The 10,782-nt window shown below is 41.1% G+C and overlaps 1 protein-coding gene across 1 annotated transcript; it reads left to right on the top strand.

The window, feature by feature from the left end:
* The first annotated feature begins 525 nt into the window (after window positions 1-525).
* supt16h (SPT16 homolog, facilitates chromatin remodeling subunit) lies at window positions 526-9,940 on the top strand. The gene is made up of 24 exons (XM_087789527.1): window positions 526-864; window positions 1,666-1,758; window positions 1,979-2,149; window positions 2,212-2,364; window positions 2,481-2,627; window positions 2,791-2,942; window positions 3,233-3,405; window positions 3,484-3,574; window positions 3,646-3,719; window positions 3,804-3,916; window positions 4,004-4,069; window positions 4,138-4,236; window positions 4,562-4,677; window positions 5,412-5,565; window positions 5,797-5,924; window positions 6,003-6,265; window positions 6,334-6,452; window positions 6,684-6,922; window positions 6,996-7,071; window positions 7,135-7,304; window positions 7,364-7,493; window positions 8,588-8,717; window positions 8,869-8,943; window positions 9,198-9,940. The coding sequence occupies exons 1-24, from the start codon at window positions 799-801 to the stop codon at window positions 9,296-9,298; spliced, it is 3,099 nt and encodes a 1,032-aa protein (XP_087645653.1). The 5' UTR covers window positions 526-798; the 3' UTR covers window positions 9,299-9,940.
* Window positions 9,941-10,782: the final 842 nt, after the last annotated feature.

Below are 10,782 nucleotides of genomic sequence, written 5' to 3'. Positions count from 1 at the left end.
AATGACGTACTTGTGTGCGTTGATGATATTAGAAAGAACATGGTCATTTAAAAGAAGCCGTTTTTAAGTTAAAAAAAAAAAAGTTTAATTCAATGAGGCGCTGACAACTTTCAACAACGTGTGCACTGTGGGGAAAATCCAAATAACGTTCGACGACTCACCTCCTGGGTGTTATCGCGAGATTGGGTCAGTGCCCCTTATTCGATGACGGTGGCGGGAAATCCACCGTGGCGGGAAAAAGATGGCGTGGTCACTAGAAGAGAGGGGGCGCCATTGAGCGGGTGCGTCAAAATTGCAATTAAAAAAATGAGCAATAACAATAAAGCAGCAGTTAGAAGACGTCACTGACTGCTATAGTCACCTCCTTTATTCTTCTATATCGTATGTAGTGTATCACACAAGAGGCGTCTTTGATGCGATCATTGTTGACACATTTTAAAGCAGCTCGAGGAGCGAGGAGGCCAGAAGGGGGAGGGGGCCGCAGGAGAAAAGGAAGGAGGGACCGAGAAGTTAATTATTCTCCATCGATGTGTGCGTGGTGCTCTATAACAAAAACGGCGACCAGATATATATTTTAATAATTAAGTTTCATTTTTAATTAGATCATTAAAGTGTTGGGTGGTTTGAAGTGCGCGGGATCCTCGGCCATTGATCGGATCTCTGGAGCAAACGTTATAAAAAAAGAAGCCTCCATCCTTGTGGCTTCTCGGCAGGCGTGGAAGTGAAGTGCGTCGCTGCTCACCATCGTTCGGCCCTGCTGAGAGGCGACGCCGGGAGCTGGAGTAGGCAGCACTAGCCATGGCGGTCAACCTGGACAAGGAAGCGTACTACCGGCGCATCAAGAGGCTGTATGGCAACTGGAAGGTGAGCGTGAACGTGTTGGGTTTTCCAGCGACACACACTTCAGGAGGAAAGCGTTTTTTTTTTGTTTTTTTTTTACGCCGAGCGACTTCGGCGTTCGCTGACGTCTCTGTGGCATAAGCTGTCAAACGCATGGAAATAAGCGAATAAACCAACGTTTATCGAGTTGTGTTTCTGCCACTCGACGACTTGAAATAGTCTCAGTCCAAGTGTCAGAAGCGAACTAGCTGCCTCATGTTGGCGCACTTCTGGCGCCATTCACCCTGTTAGCTATAGCATGGCTGGCTAACTTAGCAGCCAGAGTGGCTTCACCGTTACACACCTGGCGCCGATTTTATGAGGCCAACTGTTGGTATTTAGATGTATCTTGACACGCATATACCGTGTACTTGTTAATGTCGCCCGAGAAACTGCCTATAGTGGGGCTGATGTTTACTACATGCTAATGCTAGCCGGCTAGTTGAGGTACAATCGCCATCATTTGTGAAGCTACTAAACTTGCCTGTAATAACAGGATTATTCTTGTGCCCAATGTTGTTCCTCCCAAATAAACCTTGTCCACGTATGTTTACCCTCACACTTGCTATTGGTTCTGATATCTTAACCTAAATGTTAAAAGTTGCATTATGTTCGCTCAATTCACCCAAATACCCCCACATATTTCATGGAAAATATGAGATGTATTGATGCTCATTACACATTTATTGTGTTTTTCTCAGATTTTTTTGTATTTTGTTTCTCAACTGTTGTTTTTTGCCTACCACTATTTTTTGATTAATCATATTTAACATGTTCTTTATACAGAAAGGAGAAGATGAGTTTGGAAAAGTTGATGCCATCGTGGTGTCTGTCGGGGTGGATGAGGAAATCGTCTACGCCAAATCTACAGCCATTCAGGTAAAAGTAACATCCGTACTGTCAGACAATGATTTGATGTAATGAAAGCTATTGACTATATCAAGAGTGCCAAAGCACCAAAACATACAATGTTGTCTTCTGCCCGATTATGATGGATAACATTTGTTCTGTAAATGGAATATGTACTTTTGCTGTTTACATAATGATTATAAATGTCAAACTGTCTCATTTTATGTTATTTCCTTCCACCTCTCTACAGACTTGGCTCTTTGGCTACGAGTTGACCGACACCATCATGGTTTTTTGCGACACAAAGATAATTTTCCTTGCCAGCAAGAAGAAGGTGGATTTCCTCAAGCAGGTGGCTGTGACCAAAGGAAACGAAAACGCAAATGGTGTTCCGCCCATCACTCTACTAACGAGGGAGAAGGTAATTGACATGGTGACCGGCGTGAGTGTTGGATATTTTTTCTTAACAGTGTTTCCTTTCAGAATGAAAGCAATAAAGCAAACTTCGACAAGATGATTGAAGCCATTAAAGGCAGCAAAGAAGGGAAGACGGTAGGAGTGTTCATCAAGGACAAGTTTCCCGGTGACTACATGAAAAGCTGGAATGAGGCCTTAAGTGCTGAAAGTTTAGAGAAGGTGAGAAGATTTAGAAATGCAACTAAGTTAATCAGACTGACTCTTCTGCATGTAGCATAGTAGTTCATAAAAATGTTCATTTGCTTTTGTTGTTAAATAACCTTTTGTGCTTGCAGGTGGACATTAGTGCAGTTGTTGCGTACACTATGGCTGTGAAGGAAGATGGAGAGCTCACTCTGATGAAGAAGGCGGCAACAATCACCAGCGACGTCTATTCAAAGTTCTTCAAGGAGAGAGTCATGGAGATCGTTGATGCCGATGAGGTAACGACAAAGGGAAAGCAATGACAGATCTTGAGCCTTTTTAAATCCAAAACAATTAAATTGAATGAAATTAATCATTCAGAATCATTGGTGTTTTTATTATAACTGGCATTAATCTTCTTTTATGATTGTAAATGTTCTTCATATGTGTTTTCCCAAACAGAAAGTACGCCATAGTAAACTGGCGGAGTCTGTGGAAAAAGCCATCGAGGAGAAAAAGTATCTGGGTGGTGCAGACCCATCCACGGTGGAAATGTGTTACCCACCCATCATCCAGAGTGGAGGAAACTACAACCTCAAGTTCAGCGTTGTGAGGTATGTTTTTTTTGTAGTACTTATGTAAGAGAGTAATCAATGATCCGCACCCTGGATGATGTTGTCCGTGTTTATATAATTTGAAAGTAAATCTGAGGTTTTTAAAGACGAAACCATTTGGAGTAGCAACAGATTGATGTGCAGATATTTCCATAGATGATTCAACACTAGTCTTCATCACACTGCTTTTATTGTGAATTCAATTTTGGGTGATAATTTGGGTTTTAAATTAATAGCTGCTGTACTGAACAAAGTTAATTGATGAAATTTAAACCAATTCCTTCATACAGTGATAAAAACCACATCCATTTTGGAGCCATCACGTGTGCCATGGGCATCCGTTATAAGTCCTATTGTTCGAACCTGGTTCGCACTCTCATGGTGGACCCACCTCAGGAAATGCAGGACAATTACAATTTTCTGCTTCAGGTGGAAGAAGAGCTGCTGAAGGAGCTGAAACACGGTACGTTTGTGACCAAAGGTGGAATATGAAGTTGTTAAACAATTTATTGTGATGTTTAATAAGCACTTTGTTTCTCAGGTGTAAAAATAAGTGACGCCTACAATGCAGTTCTGGAGTATGTGAAGAAAGAAAAGCCAGATCTTGTTTCAAAGCTAACCAAGAACCTTGGGTACAACTCTAAACACTTGTTATCAACTGTTGTTTTACCTCTAGTCTCATTGTGTTCCTTTGTTTTTCCAGTTTTGCTATGGGGATCGAGTTTCGAGAAGGCTCATTAGTTCTAAATACTAAAACGCAATTCAAGCTGAAAAGGGGTGAGTTGATTCTGCCATGGATCATGAAAAGGGTTTAAACTTCTATGTCATCATAAGCTTAAATGTGTGTGTCTGAAATTGCAGGAATGGTTCTTAGCATCAGTTTAGGTTTTTCGGAACTTTTGAACAAAGATGCCAAGAAAGAGGAACAGAAGAAGTATGCTCTGTTTATCGGCGACACTATCCAGATAAACGAGGTGAGGATTGTTGTACTGCTGCTCCAAAATGTACATTTGAAAGAGGGAAAATAGTTGTTCAAGCGTTAACTGTCAATTGTTCATCAGGATGAAGCAGCGACCGTACTGACGCCAGTAAAAAAGAAGATAAAAAATGTTGGAATCTTTCTGAAGGTGATTGATGCCATAATGACTAGAATCAAACTATTTGCTCTTGATTAAACCCTTATCTCTTATGTCAGAATGACGACGAGGAAGATGAGGAGGAAGAGGGCGACGATGCTGAGGAGTTACTTGGAAAGGGAGCCCGTGGTGCTGCTCTTTTGACCGACAGAACCAGGGTGAGTTTGAGTTGTGTTTGTCTCACTGTAGATCAGGTGGTTTATTGCTGTCAGTTAAAAGACTGTTGATGTTTTTGTGCTCTATCAGCTACTTGGAAAGGTAAGTATTTTTACAGTTTACCTCACTCATCGGCTGACGGTTCATTTGCAAAGATCAGTTTTACTGGTTGATGAGAGAAAATGGATCATCTTTTTATTTTGAGTGAGATTTTTCATTTGCTTGTTTGACGTTCTGACCATCCACCACTGTCCTTTATGAACACTGCATGAGAATTTTCATGTTTCTGAATATGTAAGACGTGCTCATGGTTTTATTCCTCTCCAGAATGAGCTGACTGCAGAAGAGAAGAGACGCGCTCACCAAAAAGAGTTGGCCAATAATTTGAACGAGGAGGCTAAGCGCCGTTTGACCGAGCAGAAAGGAGGACAGCAGACACAGAAGTGAGTGATTTGTTAATACTTACGTCACTTGGAAAATTGTCAGGAATCATTTTAGCTTTAAATTATTTTTCTAAATAAAAACCCAACTCTCCTGAGTCACTCGCATGTTTCAAATGTTGAAGTCTTCCTCTCCAAGATGTAGTAAGTCTCTCATCACCATGTTTTGAAGTAATTACTTTATAAATTTCTCCCCCTTCTAAAATCTCAGCGAATGAGAGGTTAAGAGAGCGAAGTCTATTATGACGTAATAATGGCTTCACTCCTCCTCCAGCCAGCTGTAATCACACCTCGCTTTGTTTATTCAGCAATTCCCTTGGAGGTGGAGACTTCTGAGCTTGATGATGCTAGGTGGCAAATGGTGATTTTTTTGACCAATCACCGCAGAGTAGGTCTGGTTATGTTAAAAGATTGAATCTCCAGGAAAAATGTTTTCAGTGGGCGTGGCATTTTGTAATGTAAATATTTCAATTAAGAGTTTTAGGCAAATGGTTACATACTGATGAGTACAATGGAGGTCCAAGATCAATTTAACCCTTGGTTGTCTGCTGTGGTAGAAGTTGTTTACCTTGACCCAGTAACGACACAAGGGTTAAGCAACAATTAAATCAACACATTAGTTGCCCTTTTATATGTCAAAATCAACGTAATCTTCTCTGTCAACGAAGATTGTCTCTTCATTAACTGTTAAATCGATATTCCTAGAAACCTACTGAGTGTTTAGCTTCTCTCCTCAGGGCCAGGAAGTCGAATGTGTCCTACAAGACTGTGTCCCAGATGCCCAGAGAAAAGGAAATCCGAGACATGAAGATCTTCATTGACAAGAAATATGAGACGGTCGTCATGCCCGTGTTTGGCATCGCCACGCCTTTTCACATCGCTACAATTAAGGTATAGAAACTGCGCTCTTTTCTTCCTTCTGTTGGCCTTTTGTTTTACACTGGTGGAGAACCTCTGTACTTGTTTGAGCTGCATGTTAAACTTGACCATCTCAGTGATAAAATGTTAAATTTAAGGTATTTTCATGTTTAAAGTCCCTGCAGCCGACATTTTATGGTTCAAGTGTCAACTAGGCGAGCAAATGTAATGATTTCCATTATTCTCAATGCGTTTGTGTTCTAGAACATCAGCATGTCTGTGGAAGGCGACTACACATACTTGAGGATCAACTTCTTTGTCCCAGGCAGTTCCCTGGGACGTCAGGAGGGAAATATTTTTCCCAACCCAGATGCCACCTTTGTCAAGGAAATGTAAGCGTAACCACTGCACTGATGCCGCCTTTTTTGTGCAGAATTGAGAGAAAATGTTGTGCTTCGTTCTGTCTACAGCACATATCGAGCCTCTAACATCAAAGCTCCTGGTGACACGTCCATCCCTGCAACCAACCTGCAGAACGCATTCCGCATCATCAAAGAAGTCCAGAAGCGCTACAAGACGCGAGAAGCTGAGGAGAAGGAGAAGGAAGGAATCGTCAAACAGGATTCGTTGGTCATCAACCTGAATCGCAGCAACCCCAAACTGAAGGATCTCTACATCAGACCCAACATAGCCCAGAAGAGGATGCAGGGCTCTTTGGAGGCCCACACCAATGGTGACCCCCATTTTCATCTTATTGATCTCTTGGAGCTCCGTGAACTTCAACCTGTTTCTCTGCGGCAGGTTTTCGGTTCACGTCAGTTCGCGGCGATAAAGTGGACATTCTCTACAATAACATCAAACACGCCATCTTCCAGCCCTGTGATGGAGAGATGATCATCGTTCTGCACTTCCATCTTAAGGTTTGACGATGATTTGATTTTTCTTTGACTCTGAAATTGGTTCAGTGACGTGTGGTATGATTGGTTTGCATCTAATGGCAGCTCTCACTTGGACAGTTGGTCTTGTTACGGAGGCGTACATTTTGGCCTTGTATAAAAAACATGTTTTATTGAACCGTTTGTCACATTCTCTTCAATGATGAGTCAATTTGTGTACAATTGAACGTCGATAACATCTCGTTTCTGTCTCAGAATGCCATAATGTTTGGTAAGAGGCGTCACACCGACGTGCAGTTCTACACGGAGGTTGGAGAGATCACGACCGATCTGGGCAAACACCAGCACATGCACGACAGGGACGACCTGTATGCTGAGCAGATGGAGCGTGAAATGAGGCACAAGCTCAAGTCTGCGTTCAAGAACTTTATCGAGAAGGTGGAGACGTTGACTAAAGAGGAGCTGGAGTTTGAGGTTCCCTTTAGGGACTTGGGGTGAGATTTTCAGCTTGTTGCCAGGACTAATTTAGCGATTGAAAGTTACATTTTTACCGCTTTCTCCCTTCAGCTTCCAGGGCGCCCCCTACAGGAGTACTTGCCTGCTACAACCCACCTCGAGTTCCCTCGTCAATACGACTGAATGGGTAAGTTTCTGCTTCACGATATTGATTCTGAGAACTAGTTCACAAAATAATGTTTTCAATCAGCCTCCATTCGTGGTCACGCTGGATGAGGTAGAACTGGTGCATTTCGAACGAGTGCAGTTTCACCTAAAGAACTTTGACGTGGTCATCGTGTACAAGGACTACAGCAAGAAGGTCACCATGATCAACGCGGTGCCGGTCAACTCCCTCGACCCCATCAAAGAGTGGCTCAAGTAAGCTGCAGACATACGAGTCTGGTGAGGTTCTTGGATCTCACGTGTGTCATTTTCAGCTCCTGTGACATCAAGTACACGGAAGGAGTTCAATCTCTCAACTGGACCAAGATCATGAAGACCATTGTCGACGATCCCGAAGGCTTCTTTGAGCAAGGAGGCTGGTCTTTCCTGGATCCTGAGAGCGAGGTAGGTCTGCCCCTATATTTTAGTTACTCCTTCATTGTGTGTGTTATGATGTTGTCATGGTGTGTTGTTGTGATGTTATACAGACATGTGTCAGTCTGTAGTTCATGTGCGAAAGATGGAGTCCAGAAATCAAATTTTGTTGTAATGCAGTGGTTTCGCCTGTGGATGGCAGTATTGGTCTTCTGTTGATCAAATTGTTTTTGTGGTCATTTTCAGTTTTATAGGACAAACATTGTCATTCAAACGGCAAAGTGCATATTAGAAAAGTGTTCTGTTCCCTCCCACCAGGAAAAAAATCACAAACAAAAACGTGCATACATAGTTGACAACAATGAATCCAGTGTTGAAATAATGGGTATAATGTGCAAAGCAAATAACCTTGTAAACAGCCAGAGATCAAAGCAAACAATATATTACACAGTGTAATATGTAAACACAGTGTAAACAACATGCGTTATTGATACAAAATAATAAATAAAAACGCTACAGTACATAGTTCAGTTAATGGATTGGTTGACGTATTTTCATCAGACACACTGTTGTGAATTATAATATAAATATTGTCAGGGGGCTGGTGACCTCGGTCACAGATCGAAGATGGCTAATCATACATTTTTGTAATTCTTGTTTAAATGTGCACAGTGTTGCATTGGTTAATGTCTAGCACAAATGGATGAGTTGTGTACATGTCTCAGAATCTCCGTCCACACCTCACCAGATGAAAACTAACTCGCGTCTCCCACCATGACTAGAGTTCAAAGCATCTTCTCCTAATGTGTTACTTTGACAATAATATTATGAGTTATTTAGAGGGTGAGGTAAAAGATGGGCAAGTATTGCTTTCTGATTGAAACTACGATTAAAATGGTTCAGTCTAGAAAGTAAAAATATATTGCAAAGATCAAATGGTTAAGATTGGTTAGGTGGTACAGAAAAACCTTTTTCAGGAAGTTTGGTTCTCAAAGCCATTTTACTCCAGTTTGTGCTCAGCTTCCCTTTCCTCGTGTCGATCAATAACAGACACTGCATGTGGTCGAGGATTTTTGTCGGCAAGTTGCTTGATTGACACTCACGTGAGATCTGTTGTGACTCAGGGAAGCGCTGGCGAGGAAGACTCGGAGTCTGAAATGGAAGACGAGACTTTCAACCCAACAGATGGTGAAGAGGACGAGTACGAGGAAGAAGACAGTGATGAAGACTACAGCTCGGAGGCGGAGGACTCAAGTATTTATTTTATTTTTTACCCCTTGCCTTTCGATTTGATTAAACTATTCCCCAGATATATTTGCTTACTTGTTTATTTCAGCTCTGATGTTTTAATGACTTTTCTTGGTTCCAATTTACCCTAAATACAAGTCTCTCTTTTTATTCCTAGACTACAGCGCATCAGTAGGCAGTGAAGAGGAAAGTGGCAAAGACTGGGATGAGCTCGAGGAGGAGGCCAGAAAAGGTTTGCTTTGTTTTTTTAAAATACAACAAAATCATAGGATTAAATGCAGAAGTGCACTTTGTCATACATGGTTGGATTTAAAAAAAAAAAAAAAAAAAGTTTCACATATGAATTGTTGATCTGACTAACAAGATTATGTCTAAATCACAAATGTTACCGTCTTTCTCTCAAAACCTAAAGATTTGACTGTGAGCTAAAAGTGTGAGAAAAATTTAACTGGGCAAAGAGACTAACACTTTTTTTGCGCCCTCTAGCGGACAAGGAAAGCGTGTATGAGGACGAGAACGACAAAACGACCAAGAAAAGAAAGATCGTTTCGTCGGCACCGCCCAGCAAGAAAAAGCGACGACATTAATTGTTTGACACACACACTCGTACATACACACTGCCAAACCGAGCTGACCGGACTTCTCCTGCTACCCCATCCGGCTCTTTTTTTTTCCCTTTTATCTCTTTTTTTTTTTTTACACAAACACACCATGTGTGTAGAAGTAGACATCCCCTTCTGTTTGTGTTGGTCAGTGAAGTGTCTTGTTCAAGAAAAGGCAGTCACACCGTCGTTTCTTCATTTCTCTTCTGTTGGTCCGTTCCTCCTCATCAGGGTTTCGGGTGTGTGCATGTGTGTATATGTGGGTTTTTACTGTCAGTGAGTTTCTTAACAAGGAAAATGAATTATGCATCCCCTTAGTGTTTTATACAAAAACTGGAGCGACTTTCACTACCTACCAGCGTTTGTTGACGTACCCCAACCCTGGGTCATGTTTGTTTGAGGGGTGGGTGGGAGGCAGAGAAACATTTTCTGATCAAACCATCTTTTTTTTTTCTTTTTTTTTTTTAACGGGGTTTGTACAAACGGATGCACACAGACACACACTCACACACAGTCTCCCTCGCACTTGTCCTCCTTGTTCATCTTTCTGTTTGTCTCAGTAGATGTAATGTTGATTCTAAAAAGCTGTTTTTGTTTTTGTAAGGAAATAAAAAGAATCTGTAATTTCACCTTGGCTTATGTTTTGAATCCATCTAATCTAATTATTGGCTCACAGTTTTACCACAAAACACTGGAAACTTAATTTAAAAGGGAAAACAATGGCATCTTGAGTGAAAACTTTAGTCAGTCTCGTCGGTTTTTTTTTTTTTTTTCCTCAACTTCTACCACTAAATGACTGTGACCGGTTGGACTATCAAACTCCTGTTTTTGCAATTTTAAGTGGTTTAAAACCAGACTTGAGTGAGTGACATCACTTATCCTTTAGAGTATTTCAAATATCTAGATTGACTTCCTTCTGCAGCACAAACCTGTTCCTCTGCTCTCAGTGACACAAACGGTGACCACTGTCCACTCTTGCAGTCCTGCCGGAGGAGAGATCCACACACAGGTAGGTGGTTTAGTCACTTTAAGGTCCTCAAGAAACTAACATTTTAAAACTTTTGTGGCATCACTAGTTTTTGGGGGTTTTAATTGTACTTGACTACGATATTACTAGTTGGACTTTCCTACCTCTTAGGGCTCGCGGTTAAAGAATGATTTCCAGCTTTCGAGTTTCAAAAATAAAAATTGAGGTTACAGGTTTCTTAAATGTCAAAGACTACAGTATTGTCTCACACTTCCAGACATCATAGGCAAGATGGACAACAGATGAGAAATATGTGCCAATTTTTTCAAAAAACATTCTTTCTCATTTGAAATTTAGACATCTAACGGATAAAATGTGTAGATCAAAAATAAATGAAAGATGTATAATGGAAATTGGATGATTGACCATTTATCAAATGTAGACAAAACTGCTTCTAATAGATGTTTAAGGCTTTATATTAATTGTCACCGTGATCTTTTTC

This window comes from Callionymus lyra, chromosome 4 (assembly GCF_982586985.1).
Source record: "Callionymus lyra chromosome 4, fCalLyr1.hap1.1, whole genome shotgun sequence".
Lineage (NCBI taxonomy): Eukaryota > Metazoa > Chordata > Actinopteri > Syngnathiformes > Callionymidae > Callionymus > Callionymus lyra.
Note: the sequence above shows the minus strand (reverse complement) of the source record. Positions and strands in the feature narration are given on the sequence as shown.